At 41.7% G+C, this 18,619-nt stretch overlaps 1 protein-coding gene across 6 annotated transcripts in view; it reads left to right on the top strand.

Moving 5' to 3' along the window:
- Positions 1-18,619, top strand: part of CEP97 (centrosomal protein 97) — a 34,580-nt gene that overhangs the window by 11,439 nt on the left and 4,522 nt on the right. For 4 of the 6 annotated variants that reach the window (XM_054246114.2, XM_054246116.2, XM_002758852.6 and 1 more), the window contains 4 exons: positions 9,904-10,068; positions 11,797-11,930; positions 12,366-13,140; positions 17,783-17,858. In XM_054246114.2, the coding sequence (XP_054102089.1) occupies positions 9,904-10,068; positions 11,797-11,930; positions 12,366-13,140; positions 17,783-17,858 (1,150 nt within the window). The remainder of the gene's footprint in view (positions 1-9,903; positions 10,069-11,796; positions 11,931-12,365; positions 13,141-17,782; positions 17,859-18,619) is intronic. The other 2 variants (XM_054246115.2, XM_002758853.6) reach the window with 1 other exon arrangement.

The raw sequence follows: 18,619 nt of genomic DNA on the forward strand, positions 1-18,619 counted from the left end.
GGTGGGTGCCCCCTGGGATGAAGCTTCCAGACGAAGGAACAGGCAGCAATCTTTGCTGTTTTGGGGCCTCCCTGGTGATACATAGGCAAACGGGGTCTAGAGTGGACCTCCAGCAAACTCCAGCAGATCTGCAACAGAGGAGCTTGTTAGAAGGGAAATAAAAAACAGAAAGGAAGAGCATCAACATCAACAAAAAGGACATCCACACAGAAACTCATCTGAAGGTCATCAACATCAAAGACCAAAAGTAGATAAATCCACAAGGATGAGGAAAAAGGCTGAAAATTCCAAAAACCAGAATGCCTCTTCTCCTCCAAAGGATCACAGCTCCTTGCCAGTAAGGGAACAAAACTGGATGGAGAATGAGTTTGATAAATTGAAAGAAGTAGTCTTCAGAAGGTGGATAATAACAAACTCCTCCGAGCTAAAAGAGCATATTCTAACCCAATGCAAGGAAGCCAACAACCTTGAAAAAAGGTTAGATGAACTGCTAACTAGAATAACTAGTTTAGAGAAGAATATAAATGACCTGATGGAGCTGAAAAACACAGCATGAGAACTTCGTGAAGCATACACAAGTATCAATAGCTGAATCGATCAGGCAGAAGAAAAGATATCAGAGATTGAAGATTAACTTAATGAAATAAAGTGTGAAGACAAGATTAGAGAAAAAAGAATGAAAAGAAACAAATGAAGCCTGCAAGAAGTATGGGACTATGTGAAAAGACCAAACCTACATTTGATTGGCGTACCTGAAAGTGAACGGGAGAAGGGAACCAAGTTGGAAAACACTCTTCAGGATATTATCTAGGAGAACTTCCCCAATCTAGCAAGACAGATGAACATTCAAATTCAGGAAATACAGAGAACACCACTCCTTGAGAAGAGCAACCCCAGGACACATCATCAGATTCACCAATGTTGAAATAAAGGAAAAAATGTTAAGGGCAGCCAGAGAGAAAGGTCGGGCTTCCCACAAAGGGAAGCCCATCAGACTAACAGCAGATCTCTCTATAGAAACCCTACAAGCCATAAGACAGTGGGGAACAATATTCAACGTTCTTAAAATAACTTTCAACCTGGAATTTCATATCCAGCCAAACTAAGCTTCATAAGTGAAGGAGAAATAAAATCCTTTACAGACAAGCAAATGCTAAAAGATGTTGTCACTACCAGGCCTGCCTTACAAGAGCTCCTAAAGAAAGCACTACACATGGAAAGAAACAACCAGTACCACCCACTGCAGAAACATACCAAATGGTAAAGACCATTGACACTGTGAAGAAACTGCATCAACTAGTTGTCAAAATAACCAGGTAGCATCATAATGACAGGATCAAATGCACACATAACAATATTAACCTTAAATGTAAATGGGTTAAATGCCCCAATTAAAAGACACAGACTGGCATTGGATAAGGAGTCAAGACCCATCTGACGTGCAAAGACACACATAGTCTCAAAATAAAGGGATGAAGGAGTATTTACCAAGCAAATGGAAAGAAAAGAAAAAGCAGAGTCTAGTCTCTGACAAAACAGACTTTAAACCAACAAAGATCAAAAAAGACAAAGAAGGGCATTATATAATGGTAAGGGATCAATGCAACAGGAAGAGCTAACTATCCTAAATATATATGCATCTAATACAGGAGGACCCACATTCATAAAGTAAGTTCTTAGAGACCTACGAAGAGACTTAGACTCCCATACAAAAATAGATGGAGACTTTAACACCCACTGTCAATATTAGATATATTAATGAGACAGAAAATTAACAAGGATTTTCAGGACTTGAACTCAGCTCTGGACCAAGAGGACCTAATAGACATCTATAGAACTCTCCACTCAGAATTAACAGAATATACATTCTTCTCGGCACCACATTGCATTTATTCTAAAATTGACCACATAATTGGAAGTAAAACACTCCTAAGCAAATGTAGAAGTATGGAAATCATAACAGTCTCTCAGATCACAGTGCAATCAAATCAGAACTCAGGATTAAGAAACCCACTCAGAACCACACAACTACATGGAAACTGAACAACTTGCTGTTGAATGACTACTGGGTAAATAATGAAATTAAGGCAGAAATAAATTAGTTCTTTGAAACCAATGAGAACAAAGACCCAAGGTACCAGAATCTCTGGGACACAGCTATAGCTGTGTTTGGAGGGAAATTTACAGCACTAAATGCCCACAGGAGAAAGCAGAAAAGATCTAAAATTGACCCCCTAACATCATAGTTAAAAGAACTAAGAAGCAAGAGCAAACAAATCAAAAGCTAGCAGAAGATGAGAAATAACTAAGATCAGAGCAGAACTAAAAGAGATAGAGACACAAAACACCCTTCAAAAAAATCAATGAATCTGGCTGGGCATGGTGGCTCACGCCTGTGGTCCCAGCACTTTGGGAGGCTGAGGCAGGTGCATCACAGGGTCAAGAGATTGAGACCAAAATGGTGAAACCCCATCTCTACTAAAAATACAAAAATTAGCTGGACGTGGTGATGCGTGCCTTTAGTCCCAGCTACTCAGGAGGCTGAGGCAGGAGAATCACTTGAACCTGGGAGGTGGAGGTTGCAGTGGACTGAGATTGCACAACTGCACTCTAGCCCTGGGGTGACAAAGCCAGACTCTGTTAAAAACAAAACAAAACAAAACAAAACAAAAAACCCAGGAGCTGTTTTTTTTTGTTGTTGTTGTTTTTAAGATCAACAAAATAGATAGACCTCCAGCCAGACTAATGAAGAAAAGAGAAAAATCAAATAGATACAATAAAAGTGATAGGGGATATTACCACTGATCCCACAGAAATACAAACTGTTATCAGAGAATACTATAAATACTGCTACACAAATAAACTAGAGAAGAAATAGATTAATTACTGGACAGATACACTAAACCAGGAAGAAGTTAAATCCCTGAGAGACCAATAACAAGTTCTGAATTTGAGGCAGTAATTAATAGCCTACCAACCAGAAAAACCCGGGATCAAACAGATTCACAGTCAAATTCTACCAGAGGTACACAGGGGAGCTGGTAACATTCCTTCTGAAACTATTTCAAACAATTCAAAAAGAGGGAATCCTCCCTAATTCATTTGATGAGGCCAGCATCATCCTGATACCAAGACTTGGCAGAGACAAAACAGAAAAAGAAAAATTTAGGCTAATATCCCTGATGAACATCAATGTGAAAATCCTTAATAAAATACTGGCAAACTGAATCCAGCAGCACATCAAAAAGCTTATCCACCATGATCAAGTTTGCTTCATCCCTGGGATGCAAGGCTGGTTCAACATATGCAAATCAATAATCGTAATCAACCACATAACCACATGATTAATAGATGCACAAAAGGCCTTCAATAAAATTCAACACCCTTCATGCTAAAAACTCAATAAACTAGGTATTGATGGAACGTATCTAAAATAATCAGAGCTATTTATGACAGACCCACAGCCAGTATTATACTGAATGGGCAAAAGCTGGAGCTTTTTCTTTGAAAACTGGTGCAAGACAAGGATGCCCTCTCTCGCCACTCCTTTTCAACATAGTATTGGAAGCTCTGGCCATGGAAATCAGGCAAGAGAAGAAAAATAAAGTGTATTTAAATAGGAAAAGAGGGAGTCAAATTGTCTCTATTTGCAGATGACATGATTATATATTTAGAAAACCCCATTGTCTCACCCCAAAATCTCTGTAAGCTGATAAGCAACTTCAGCAAAGTCTCAGGATATGAAATCAATGTGCAAAAATCACAAGCATTCCTATACACCAATAACAGACAGAGAGCCAAATCAAGAACGATCTGCCATTGATAACTGCTACAAAGAGAATAAGATACCTAGGAATACAACTTATAAGAGATGTGAAGGACCTCTTCAAGAAGAACTACAAACCACTGCTCAAGAAAATAAGAGAGAACACAAACAAATGGGAAAACATTCCATGCTCATGGATAGGAAGAATCAATATCATGAAAATGGCTTTACTGCCCCAAATAATTTATAAATTTGCTATCCCCATCAAGCTACCATTGACTTTCTTCACAGAATTAGAAAAAAGTACTTTAAATATCATGTGGACCCAAAAAAAGAGCCTGCATAGCTGAGACAATCCTAAGCAAAAAGAACAAAGCTGGAGGCATCAAACTACCTGACTTCAAACTATACTACAAGGCTGCAGTAACCAAAACAACATGGTACTGGTACCAAAACAGATATAGACCAATGGAATAGAACAGTGACCTCAGAAATAACACCACACATCTACAATCATCTGATTTTTGATAAACCTGACAAAAACAAGCAATGGGGAAAGGATTTCTTATTTGATAAATGGTCTTGGGAAAATTGGCTAGCCATATGCAGAAAACTGGGAGTGGACCCCTTCCTTACACCTTATACAAAAATTATCTTAAGATGGATTAAAGACTTAAAGATAAGACCTAAAACTATAAAAACCCTAGAAGAAAACCTAGGCAATGCCATTCAGGACGTAGGCATGGGCAAAGACCTCATGACTAAAACACCAAAAGCAAAGTCAACAAAAGCTAAAATTGACAAATAGGATCTAATTAAACTAAAGAGCTTCTGCATAGCAAAAGAAACTATCATCAGAATGAACGGGCAACCTACACAATGGCAGAAAATTTTTGCATTCTGTTCATCTGATAAAGGGCTAGTATCCAGAATCTACAAAGAACTTAAAGAAATTTACAAGAAAAAAGCAAACGACCTCATCCAAATGTAGGTGACGGATATGAACGTACAATTCTCAAAAGAAGACATTTATGCGGTCAACAAACATATGAAAATAAGCTCATGGCCAGACGTGGTGGCTCATGCCTGTCATCCAAGCACTTTGGAGACCAAGGCAGGTGGATCACCTGAAGTTGGGAGTTCAAGACCAGCCTGACCAACATGGTGAAACCCCATCTTTATAAAAAAAAAAAAAAGAAAATAAGCTCATCATCACTGGTCATTAGAGAAATGCAAATCCAAACCACAGTGAGACACCATCTCACACCAGTTAGAATGGCGGTTATTACAAACTCAGGAAGCAACAGATGCTGGAGAGGATGTCGAGAAATAGGAACACTTTTATGAGTGTAAATCAGCTCAACCATTGTGGAAGACAGTGTAGTGATTCCTTAAGCATCTAGAACTAGAAATGCCATTTGACCTAGCAATCCTATTACTGGGTATATATATACCCAAAGGATTATAACCTATTCTACTGTAAGAACATATGCGCACATATGTTTATTGCAGCACTGTTCACAATAGCAAAGACTCTGGGTTGGGAACCAACCCAATTGCCCATCAGTGACAGACTGGATAAAGAAAATGTGGCACATATACCCCATGATAATTCAGCCATATAAAAGGATGAGTTTATGTTCTTTGCAGGAACATGAATGAGGCTGGAAACCATCCTTCTTAGCAAACTAACAGAACAGAAAACCAAACACCGCATGTTCTCACTCTTAAATGGGAGTTGAACAATGAGAACATATGGACACAGGGAGGGGGAACATCATACGCTGGGACCTGTTGGGGAGTCGGGAGCTAAGGGAGGGATAGCATTAGGAGAAATACCTAATGTAGGTGACAGGTTGATGGGTGCAGCAAACCACCCTGGCAAGCCTATACCCATGTAACAAACCTGCACGTTTTGCGCATGTATCCCAGAACTGACAGTATAATTTTTTTTAAAAGTGTGGGAAGAAGGAGGAGGTGAGAGGGTAGCTCAATGGCAACCTTTTTTTTGACACATTTTTAAAAATTGTAGAACTATCACATAATTTAAGATATAGTTTAAAAATGAGTTTTAAATATATCCTTACAATCAGTACAGAGAATAAGACTAGAACATGACTGCATGTGGTGGCCCTCACTTGTATTCCCATACTTTGGGAGGCCAAGGTGGGTGACTTGCTTGAGCCCAGGAGTTTGAGTCCAGCCTGGGCAACGTAGTGGAACCTTGTCGCTACAAGAAAAAAAGACAAAAAATTTGCTGGGTGTGGTGGTGTGTGCCTGTAGTCCCAGCTACTCAGGAGGCTGAGGTGGGAGGATTACTTGAGCCAGGAAGGTGGACATTGCAGTGAAATGAAATTGCACCACTGTACTCCAGCCTGAGCAACAAAGTGAAAAAAGAAAATACAATTCGCACCCAGAGGTCCCCTTTGTCCCCCTCTGGTCATAACTCCCCTCCTTGTTAAAAGTAACTATTATAGTAACTTTTTAATAATTCAGAAAGATTATTAATTTTTTCCTGGCTATTATGGCATCTTCAACCAGCTTCCACTATAATACTTTTTTTTTTTAAATCCAGGAACACTTGTACTTTATTGAATGCCATTCTAGAAAAGTGTGAGGATAAAGGGCTGATACAGGACTTGGCTCTGGGGACAGGGCAAGGAATGGAAAGTGGAGTTCATTGGTAATAGGTCATGGGCAGAGCTGCTGGCCTGGATGCTGCCTCCTGATCTATTGGTAGACTAGCAAGATCAGTACTGGGATGATGATAAGCAGAATGGTCATGATGATGCCCCAAATCAGGGCCCGGACGTTCAGGCACTTGGTGGTGGAAGCATAGGCCTGGGCCCCAGTCAGGTGACCAACTATCTTCCTGTCCCTAGACTTCACAGAGTAGGCGAATGCTATGAAGCCCAGACAGCAGGAGTTCATGAAGAGGGTGTTGAACAGGGACCAGACGACATGGTCGGGCATGGACGTCTCACTGAGGATGTGGATGTTGGGGAGCAGGGTTGTGGGGCACCCCCAGCACAGCCACGTCATGCTCCTCCCTCAGTGTCTCATAGCGGGTAGCTGCTGTTGGCAGGAGTGAAGAAGGTTTGCACAATGTGGTTCATGGTGTCCAGGGAAGACTAGCTGTGGATGGGTTGCTGGGATGGTTCTCAATGGGTCCTCCCTTTCCCTAGTAGTTTTGATTTCTCTCTGTTTCTTGTTTTTGTTGTTGTCATTTTTAAGATAGAGTGTCACTCTGTTGCCCAGGCTAGAGTGCAGTGGCATGATCCTAGCTCATTGCAATCTCACCTCCTATGCTGAAGGGACCTTCCTGCTTCAGCCTTCCAAGTAGCTGGAACTCAGACACATGCCACTGTGCCCAGCTCATTTTTAAATTTTTAGTACAAACCAAGTCTTGCTATTTTGCCTGGGCTGGTCTTGAACTACTGGACTTGAGCAGTCTTGCTCCCTCAGCCTCCTGAAGTGCTGGGATTACCCTCCTCACTGAGTAGTTTCTCAGAGTTAAGCACACCTGTGGAGAGATGAGCATCTTTGTGAGCCATTGCACCTAGCTAGACTAACCAGAATTAAAAGACTCATAATACTAAGTGTTGCTAAAGATGTGGAGCAATTGGAACCCTCATAAACTAGGGGAGTATAAATGGTACAACTACTTTGAAAAACTAAACCTACATATATCCCCTGTTACCTAGCAATTTTAATTCAGGTGTATGCTGTGTAGAAATAGCTACTTAGATCTACCAAAAGACATGTGCATGCATGTTCACAGCAGCCCTGTTCATAATGGCTTGTTAGGCAGTACAAGAATGGATGCAGTTCTAAAAAAAAAAAAAAGACTGGGCACGTTTTTTAATGGTTCACACCTGTAATCCTAGTACTTTGGGAGGCTGAGGCAGGTGGATCACTTGAGGTCCAGAGTTTGAGACCAGCCTAACCAACATGGATAAACCCCATCTCTACTAAAAATGCAAAATTAGCCATGTATGGTAGCGCATGCCTGTAATTTCAGCTACTTGGAAGGCTGAGGCAGGAGATTCACTTGAACCCAGGAGGCGGAGGTTGTAGTAAGCCAAAATTGCACCATTGCACTTCAGCCTAGGCAACAAGAGCAAAACTCTGTCGCAAAAAAAAAAAAAAAGAAAAAAAGGAAAGAAAAGAATGGATAGAGTTACACTCAAACTAAGGAACCTAGATGGTTGATGCTGTACTAGAGATGAAATGCTGTTACAGTTGTAGTCTGTCAGCGGTGCTCCCATGCTTTAAAACAACTCTGGAAGTATTCTGTTCAGGAAGGAGACATTATTCTAAGGGAGAGCTATTGCCTTAAAAATCGGTGTTTGGCCTGAACAGTGTTCAAAATATTTTCCTGGTCAACATTTGAGAATTGCCCTGAAGGACAGGAGGGAATTTTCAGATTTTAAAGTCTGCCCATCCTGGATGTTATTTGCTAAGAACATCCAAGTTAAAATTCTTCACTGTGAAATGTATCCTACATTCTTTGATAATGTCAGGTAGCTGGATCTTGATTTGAGTGCGTCACCCAAGAGTAACCTGAGCAGTAACCCAACCTTGTGGTTGCTTTGGCTGGGTAGTTGCTCAGAGTTAAGCACACCTGTGGGGAGTTGAGCATCTTTGTGTAGCACCTCAGTGTTTGGAGTTCTTTCTGAATGTGTTCAGAGCTCTATTTTACTGTTGACAGGACCTTGCCCAAAGCTATAACTCTGTTGCTTAGTTAGAGATCTTATGGGATTAGAACTTTGGAGAAAGTTAATATTCCTTTTTAAAATTATTTATTTAAGGAGAAATTCCTAGTGCTAGAAATTATTTTTAGTTTTTAGAGATGGGGTATCGCACTAATGTCTAGGCTGGAGTGCAATGACATGGTCACAGCTTACTGCAGCCTCAACCTCCCAGGCTCAAGCCATTCTTCTACCTCAGCCTCCCAAGTAGCTGGGACTACAGGTGCATGCCACCAAAAAACATTAGCCTGCTTAATTTTTAAAACTTTTTTTGTAGAGATGGGATCTTGCTATGTTTCCCAGTCAGGTCTGGAACTCCTGGGCTCATTAGATCCTCTCTCCTCAGCCTCCCAAAATGCTGAGATTACAGATATGAGCCACTGCACCTAGCTAATATCCCCCTTTTTTTTTCTTCAAGATGGAATCTCGCTCTGTTGCCCAGGCTGGAGTTCAGTGGCTCGATCTTGGCTCACTGCAACCTCCACCTCCTGGGTTCAAGCGATTCTCCTGCCTCAGCCTCTCGAGCAGTTGGGACCACAGGTGCCTGCCACCATGCCTGGCTAATTTTTTTGTATTTTTAGTAGAGACAGGGTTTCACTGTGTTAGCCAGGATGGTCTTGATCTCCTGACCTTGTGATTTGGGAGGCCTTGGCCTCCCAAAGTACAGGTGTGAGCCACCATGAGTAGCTGAGATTACAGGCACATGCCACCATGCCTGGCTACTTTTTTTTTTTTTAACTGTCATTATGAACTAATGGATTTAAATGCAGTTGATCTATTTAGGCATTTCAGTTTGACAGAGTGAATGAAGAGAATACTCATTGCTTTCTTGAAAATGATTAAAAAATATTTGTCACCATTAGTGGAAGCTCTATGGAAGTGCCCTAAGCAAGAAAAAGGGTTTAAAACATAGAATGAGGAATATGAGTCAGAATGAGTGATTAAAAAAAAAAGCCGGGCGCGGTGGCTCAAGCCTGTAATCCCAGCACTTTGGGAGGCCGAGGCGGGTGGATCACGAGGTCAAGAGATTGAGACCATCCTGGTCATCATGGTGAAACCCCGTCTCCACTGAAAATAAAAAAAATTAGCTGGGCATGGTGGCGTGTGCCTGTAATCCCAGCTACTCAGGAGGCTGAGGCAGGAGAATTGCCTGAACCCAGGAGGCGGAGCTTGCGGTGAGCCAAGATTGCGCCATTGCACTCCAGCCGGGGTAACAAGAGAGAAACTCCGTCTCAAAAAAAAAAAGAAAAACTTGAGTGAATTTTATTTATGAAAAGCATCCAGTGGTGCTATAAAGGAAAGTTAAGAAGGAAGATCATTATTGCCTGACAATATGTGTTGACTTGACTTGTGCCGTCTTGTCTTCTTTATGTTCCTCAATTCCAGCTTGAAAGCTGAATGGCTCTATAGTCAAGGCAAGGGGAGGGCATATCGGCCTGGCCAACACATCCAGCTTGTCCAGTATCTGGCCACAGTCTGCCCCCTCACTTCTGCACTAGGTCTTCAAACTGCAGAGGATGCCAAACTAGAGAAGATTTTGAGCAAACAGAGGTAAGCCCATTTATTTCTAACAGCTGATGATTTCACAAGTTAAAATACCTGAGTCTCTGCTATGGTGTTAGTAGGCCCAAGGCAAGTGCAATAGGCCATATTTCTGGATAATCAGTCCCGTTGTCACTGTAGCAATTCCTGCAGGGAAGCTGAACTGTGCACTGCAGACAGCCAAACAATATGGCACAGGGGAATGGAGAGTTGTTTTTTTGTTTTGTTTTGTTTTAAAGACAGGGTCTTGGTCTCTTGGTCTGTGAGTACAGCTGTACAATCATAACTCACTGCAGCTGCAACTACAGGTGTATGCCACCATGCTTGCCTAGTTTTTTGTAGAGATAGGGTCTTACTTTGTTCCTCAGGCTGATCTTAAGTTCTTGGCTTCAAGCAATTCTCCTGCCTTGGCCTCCTAAAGTGCTAGGATTATAGGTATGAGCTACTATATCTGGCCAGGAAATGGGATGGGATTCTTAAAAAATGTATTTGTTCTTTTTTTTTTTTTTTGAGATGGAGTTTCGCTCTTGTTACCCAGGCTGGAGTGCAATGGTGCAATCTCAGCTCGCCACAACCTCCGCCTCCTGGGTTCAGACAATTCTCCTGCCTCAGCCTCCTGAGTAGCTGGGATTACAGGCAACGTGCCACCATGCCCAGCTAATTTTTTGTATTTTTAGTAGAGATGGGGTTTCACCATGTTGACCAGGATGGTCTCGATCTCTTGACCTTGTGATCCACCTGCCTCGGCCTCCCAAAGTGCTGGGATTACAGGCTTGAGCCACCACGCCTGGCTGTTCTTTTTTTTTTTAATTGAGACAGAGTGTCACTCAGTCACCAGACTGGAGTGCAATGGTGTGATCTTGGCTCACTGCAACCTTCACCTCCTGGTTCAAGCGATTCTCATGTCTCAGCCTCCCGAGTAGCTGGAATTACAGGCGTGTGCCACCACACCCAGCTAATTTTTGTATTTTTAGTAGAGACGGGATTTCGCCATGTTAGCCAGGCTGGTCTTGAACTCCTAACCTCAGGTGATCTACCTGCCTTGGCCTCCTAAAGTGCTGGGATTACAGGCATGAGCCACTGCGTTTGGGCTCACTTTGTCATCCAGGCTGGAGCACAGTGTGATCTCAGCTTACTGCATCTTCAGTCTCCTGGGCTCAAAAGATCCTTCTACTTCAGACCTCCAAGTAGCTGGGACTATAGGCATGCACCACCACACTCTGGCTAATGTTTTATAATATTTTAGAGATGGGGTTTCATCATGTTGCCCAGGCTGTTCTCAAACTCCAGAGCTTCAGCGATCCACCTGCATTGGCCTCCCAAAGAGCTGGGATTACAGGTGTGCACCACCATGCCCAACTTATTTGTTCTTTAATGTAGGTGTTTCATGTGGATTTCTGAATACTTACATTATGAGGGATATCTTCCTTTAAAAGGTACAGTGAAAAAAAGAGAAAAAGTATTGCCAGAAGCATTTAATATTTACTTTATCAGAGATCCTGCCTTTAAATGTTTTTGTATGTGTGCATAGGAGGATGTCTGTCTTTGCAATTAAAAAATGAGTTTTTAACCTTCTTTATTCAGTTCTTTCAAATGAGGCTTTATAATTTGACAGTGATTAAAGTGCCTACTTTGAGAAATTGCAAACTTCTACCTTTTTGACATTGTTACCTGGGAAGCAGAAATCTTTCTTTTTTTGGTTTGTGTTAAATCAGACCAGATGTTATTGATTTTTAGGTTTCACCAGAGGCAGTTGATGAACCAAAGCCAAAATGAAGAGTTGTCTCCTCTTGTTCCTGTTGAAACCAGGGCATCCCTTATTCCTGAGCATTCAAGTCCTGTTCAAGATTGCCAGATATCCCAGGAAAGTGGTAAGAAATTAATTTATCTCTGATCCCTTTTCTCCAAGTCGTTTAATTTGTTGGGTATCATGAAGCAGAAAAAGGTGCATATTTTCATAATTTTTTGTTAGTTTGCTAAGTAACAAAAAGTTTCAGTAATCATTTAGATCTTACATATATGTATGTATTATGTATGTATATTATAATTACTGTATTTCCAATTTTAAGAAACATTTCAAGGACTGCTACCATTTGTATAGACCTGATGCTTTGATTATTCTTATGATTATCACAAGAATTCATTTTCTTAAAAAGGTTTGGTTTGATGTTTTAGGCATATTGGAAGAAATCACTGAGGGCATTTTATTTCATTCTACTCTATTTCAAGGATTAGATTTCATTAACAGGACATAACTAAAATGTAAATATTTAGTGGTTTAAATGGCACTCTGTTGATTCTTCTAGAACCCGTCATTCAAGTCAATACTTGGGTTGGGATAAGCAGTAATGATGATCAGTTATTTGCGGTTAAGAATAATTTTCCAGCCTCTGTACATACTACAAGATATTCTCGAAATGAGCTGCACCTGGAAGACATACAGACAGATGAGGACAAGTTAAATTGTAGTCTTCTCTCTTCAGAGTCTACTTTCATGCCAGTTGCATCAGGACTGTCTCCAGTATCACCTACAGTTGAGCTGAGGCTGCAAGGCATTAACTTGGGCCTAGAAGATGATGGTGTTGCAGATGAATCTGTGAAAGGACTGGAAAGCCAGGTATTGGATAAGGAAGAAGAAATGCCTTTATGGGCTGCAAATGAGAATTTGGTTCACATGATGAAAAGTGAGATCAGTACGGAGGTAAATGAGACAGCTGGGCTTTCTCCTTGTCCTGAGCCAACGACAATCAGCTCTGTCTCGAAGGATGATAACCACAGTCTTACATTTTTTCCTGAGTCAGCTGGACACAGTGTCTCCCATATACAACCAGAAAATAAAGAAACCATATCTCAAGCAACTTCAGAGAAACTTCCCTGCATGATTTTAACCCGGAGATCTGCTGCTTTGGGACAAGATAAAGTTGCTCTTCAGAAATTAAATGATGCAGCCACCAAGCTTCAGGCCTGCTGGCGGGGCTTTTATGCCAGGAACTACAACCCTCGAGCCAAAGATGTGCGTTATGAAATCCGGCTGCGCAGAATGCAGGAGCACATTGTCTGCCTAACTGATGAAATAAAGAGGTGGGTCAGAAGTGCTGTTGATACACTGGTTTGTTGGTTTGGGGCTGTCAGAGTCTTACAGTTGATTGAGAACACTGTGCTTCTGTAATTATAACACTTTTCACACCATGAAGCCACTATTGGTTTGCTTGTCTCCTACAGTGTACTGAAAGCATCTGGAGAGCAGAGACTGTTTGCTCTATCTGCTGCATCTCCATCCCCAGCAAAGCACTTGATACATAGATGCAGTGTAGCAATAAATGTTCAATGAACATGAACTTTATAGGGATCTATAATTCTAAACATAGAAAGGTACAGAAAATGTAGAAAAACTAAGTATAAAAATGAGAAGATGCCGGCTGGGCTTGGTGGCTATGCCTATAATCCCAGCACTTTGGGAGGCCGAGGCGGGTGGATCATGAGGTCAAGAGATCGAGACCATCCTGGTCAACAAGGTGAAACCCCGTCTCTACTAAAACCACAAAAATTAGCTGGGCATGGTGGCACGCACCTGTAGTCCCAGCTACTCGGGAGGCTAAGGCAGGAGAATTGCTTGAACCCAGGAGGCAGAGGTTGCGGTGAGCTGAGATCGTGCCATTGCACTCCAGCCAGGGTAACAACAGTGAAACTCCATCTCAAAAAAAAAAAAAAAAAGAGAGATGATGAAGTCTACATGGAATTTGGTACATGACATAAGAATTAAAGAAAATAGCAGGGATTCGGAAGGAACTAAAATTCTACAGGACTACAATAGGAATTATTCCTTAATCCCATGGCGCATATGTTTTACTAACTGCTAACCCAGGTAAATTAGGATTTCGTTAATATTGCAACTAGTAATATTTACTGATATTAGGTAGAAGAGAAAGAGCCAGCAAAGGATACTGAGAAGGGACAGCCACAGTGGTAGGAAAACTAGGAGAGTTCCACCTTCAACAGGAGAAAGTGTTTCAGGAGAGATGAGCAGTACCATAGGAAGGAAACGGGCATTAGACTTGGAAGTTGGAGGTTATTGGTGACTGTGTTGGTGATTTTCCAGACTGTCCTCAGGTTGGATGATTTGCTAAAAGGACTCACAGAACTTGGGAAAATATTATTCTGTTTATCATTATTGTTCATTACAGCAAAAGGATACAGATTAAAATCAGTAAAGAAAAAAGGTGCCTAGGGCAGAGTCCAGGAGAGATGAGGTGCAAGCTTCCAGTTGTTCTCTCCCAGGGGAGTTGTACAGACAGGGCTTAGTTCTCTCAGCAATGATGTATGATAACACGTAAGAAGTATTGCCAACTGGTGGAAGTCACCTCAGCTTTGGTGTCCAGGTTTTTATTGGGGGTCAGTCACATAGGTTTCGAGTACCCATGTGACTGATCTTAATTACTCAGACCTCAGGCCCCATAGAGGTCACACTGATACTCCATGGCCCAAGGCCCAGGTGGACAAAACAGATGTTGACTAGAAATCATTGATTGCCTAAACTATCTGAGGTGGACCAAGAAGACTCCAGGTGTACAAAGATATTCTTTTTCAGGTAGGATATTCCAAAGGCTTGGAGATTATCTCCCAGGAGTCAGTCAAGGGCCAGTCCTATCTTTGCAATGTACAGTGTTGAACATCCCAGTCCTGCCTCCAGGCACGGTGGCTCATGCCTGTATTCCCAGCACTTTGGGAGGCCAGTGGGTGGATCACCTGAGGTCAGGAGTTCAAGACCAGCCTGACCTACATGGTGAAACCCCATCTCTACTAAAAATACAAAAAAATTAGCCAGACGTGGCCGGGAGTGCCTGTAATCCCAACTTCTGGGGGGCTGAGGCAGGAGGATCACTTGAACCTGGGAGGTGGAGGTTGCAGTGAGCCGAGATCATGTCACTGCTCTCCATCCATCCTGGGAAACAGAGTGAGATGCTGTCTCAAAAAAAAAAAGGAACATCCCAATCCTGCTGAGTTAATCCTTTACTGCACAAGGACCTTCCCAAGAGCAGCTTCAGTGGTGTAGGGGGATGAAGGCCATTTTGGGATGGGTTGAATAGTGAATGAGAGGTAAAGAGTTTGAAGGATGAGTGTAGCCACTTCTTGGAAAGAGTTGTTTTGTGGAGAAGAGAGTCAGTGGTTCCTTAAGGAGAATCTAGACTGAAGAAATATTTTTTAGAGAGGAGATATAGAATGTGTTCATGTGTTGATCGAATGAATAAATAAGGAGGGAAACACTGATGGTGCAGCCAAAAAAAAAAAAAAAAAGAAAGCAGAGGAAGAGCAGAATTGCAGTTCTTGAGAAGGTAAGAGAGAAGAAATGCAGCATTGAAGCAGAGGAAGTGGCCTGAGATAGGAGCAGGAGCAGGTAAGGTAGTAGGTTTGATGGTAGAGATGGGAAAAAGTCCTGTCTGATGCTGCTTCTTTTTCAATAATGTGTAAGATGTGGTCAACACCTGCAAATAAGTAGAAGAGGAGTGAAGGAGGTGTAAGGAGAGAAGTATGAGGTGTGAGGTGGTCATCTTAAAGATGACCTTATGAGGAAAATGGAGGAAGGTTGCTGGATAATGTGAGAAAACACTTAAAGTGCAAAGCAATAGATCAGGTTGTATGATTTTCATCAGCAATTCTTAGCTATTCTCTTCTGATTCAGGCATGGTTCCTTTGGTTAAGCCAGAAATTTTTTTTTTTTCCCTAGGTGATATTGCAGAGAGAGTGAGGGAAGGGCAAGAGAGCAAAGGTATTTCAGAGGGAGTACTAATGATAGATCTTAGATTTTATATTTTTTGAGACAGGGTCTTGCTCTGTTACTGAGGCCAGAGTGTAGTGGCATATCATAGCTCACTGTAACCTGAATTTTTGAGTTCAAGTGATTCTCTCACTTCAGGCTCCCAAGTAGCTGGGACTATATGCATGTACCACCATGCCTAGCTAATTAAAAAAATTTTTTTTTGGAGATGAAGTCTGTGTTGCCCAGGCTAGTCTTGAACTCCTGGGCAAAAGCAATCCTGCCTCAGCCTCTGAAAGTTCTGGGATTACAGGTGTGAGTCACCTTGCTGGCTAAAATGTTACTTATTTTTATTTTTTCAAAATTTTTTTGAGATGGAGTCTCACTCTTGTCACCCAGGCTGGAGTGCAGTGGCGCTATCTCGGCTCATTGCAACCTCTGCCTCCCAGATTCAAGTGATTCTCCTGCCTCAGCCTCCCGAGTAACTGGGATTACAGGCATCTGGCACCATGCCTGGCTAAATTTTTTTTTTTTTTTGCGTTTTTATTAGAGGTGAGGTTTCACCATGTAGACCAGGCTGCTGACAAACTCCTGACCTTAGGTGATCCTCCCACCTCGGCCTCCCAAACTGCTGGGATTGCAGGTGTGACCCACTGTGTCTGGCCTGGGTGGAATTTTAAATGAGGTAAGAGGGAAGTGAAGGCAGAAGAGAAGGATCATTAGACTGGAGGTCTAGAGTGGTGCGGTGGGGTACAACAGCAAGTGAACTGTGAGGTTAGGAAGTAGTGGTTGGTGTTGGGTGTTTAGAAGCATTTCTGAAAGTGGTGCTGTCAAATGATTTGGCCTAGGGTGAGACTATGACAATGGGTGACTGACACTGGGTGAATTATTGTTAGCGCATCCGTGTGAATGTTGAGGTCTCCAAAAATGATGACAGGAATGGGGCAAAGAAAAAGCCTGGTGCTGAGACTTCAGTGAATGGGAGCAGAGGGTGAGAGGACAGTACTTGACAAAGAATTTTGGGAAATTGCAGGATGGCAGGAGTCAAAGGAGGGAGATGAAGAATCATTTGAAAACAGCAGTGAGAAGCAATCTTCCAACCCTGATGAATGAGAGGGAGAAATAGCTTCCACTTAGAGGGCTATAGTGCTCTCAGAAGTGGATCTGCTTTGGACAAGGAAAAGTTTAGAGAGAGGTGAAATATGTAAGGGAGTTTGCTGATTATAATTCAAAGCTCTAGATGGCATAGGAGAAAGGCTTGAGGGGCTATAGAAAGTGGATAATTGGGTCAGAGGTATGAAACAAAATGCTGTTGACAGTTTGGGTGATAATGGATCACTAAAGGAGGAGCCTGAGTTTGTGAAAACCCTAAGTATGGAGAGAACAGCAGTGAGTCCAGAGCTAAGACTTTAATGAATGAGGAGTAATGGATGGGAGGTCTCTTGTTAGTAAGCATTAGATCAGAGACCTGGGCAAACAGAAAAGTGAAGTTTGATGGAATTAGTCTTTAGGAGAGAGTGTTTCGGGCTGTGATCATGAGTACCTAAGTGTGACCCTTCATTGTTTTGGATACTTTGGGTAACCACTCCTTTTTGCACTTTCTGTGCCTTTGGTACGTTTGGCTGAGAAATTGAAGCCAGATAAAGAGCATTTTAACATTTTATTCTTTATGACTGGAAATTTGTAGAACTAATACCTGAATTTCAGTCATATCTCATTCGGCTTCTACTTTGAGTCACAGTTCAAAATTAAGGTTTATGATGTCACTTACAAAACTGTTCCATTTTGATTCTGAAGTAAAAAAAAATGAAAATAAAATAAGGTTTTAATTTAGATATTGTGAAAGTGGGAAAGATGACTTAGATTATTAATCTCTTTACAATGCACACATTTGTTAGTTGTAACAGGAAGTATGAGTCAACGCAAGCACTCTTCCTCACGTCAGTACTGTGTTTGGAATTATTGTAGGTTACGAAAAGAAAGAGATGAAGAACGTATTAAAAAATTTGTACAAGAAGAAGCTTTCAGATTTCTTTGGAACCAGGTAAACACCCTCCTCCTGATTTACCTCATATATGATCAAATAAAAATTCCACATTCATTGACATAATCATAGAGTACTCAGTTGTATTAAGCACTCTTGTTCAAGGTGAAGGGTATGGTTTGTGTTCTTTGCCACTAACTCTAAACTAGGACAGTGAAAATTTTTTTTTTTTTGAGACGGAGTTTTGCCTTTGTTGCCCAGGCTAGAGTGCAATGGCACAGTCTCACCTTACCACAACCTCTGCCTTCTGGGTTCAAGCGATTCTCCTGCCTCAGCCTCCTGAGTAGCTGGGATTACAGGCCTGCACCACCATGCCCAGCTAATTTTGTATTTTTAGTCGAGATAGGGCTTCTCCATGTTGGTCAGGCTGGTCTTGAACTCCTGACCTCAAGTGATCCACCCACCTTGGCCTCCCAGAGTGCCGGGGTTACAGGCGTGAGCCACCGCACCAGGCCAGGACAGTGAATTTTGTTGCATTTTATTTAATCTGAAGAAAAACATTCTGACAATTTTGACAAGAAAGAAAAAATAATATAAAGCAGGAGGAAAGTGGCTTAATTGAAGGCTGTTACGGCTTTCCAATAGATACAGCAACCCCAGTTTGAAGTTTTATGTAGCTATCTATCTTTTGGGAATATTTGAGTGAAAGGTGATTAAGACGGCATATGGCTACAATATACATATCCTAAAAAGTATACAAAACGATAGGAGAGTGTTTGAATCCTATAACACCACACTTTAGGGAAAATTTAGGCAATTGG

Source organism: Callithrix jacchus, chromosome 15 (assembly GCF_049354715.1).
Source record: "Callithrix jacchus isolate 240 chromosome 15, calJac240_pri, whole genome shotgun sequence".
Lineage (NCBI taxonomy): Eukaryota > Metazoa > Chordata > Mammalia > Primates > Cebidae > Callithrix > Callithrix jacchus.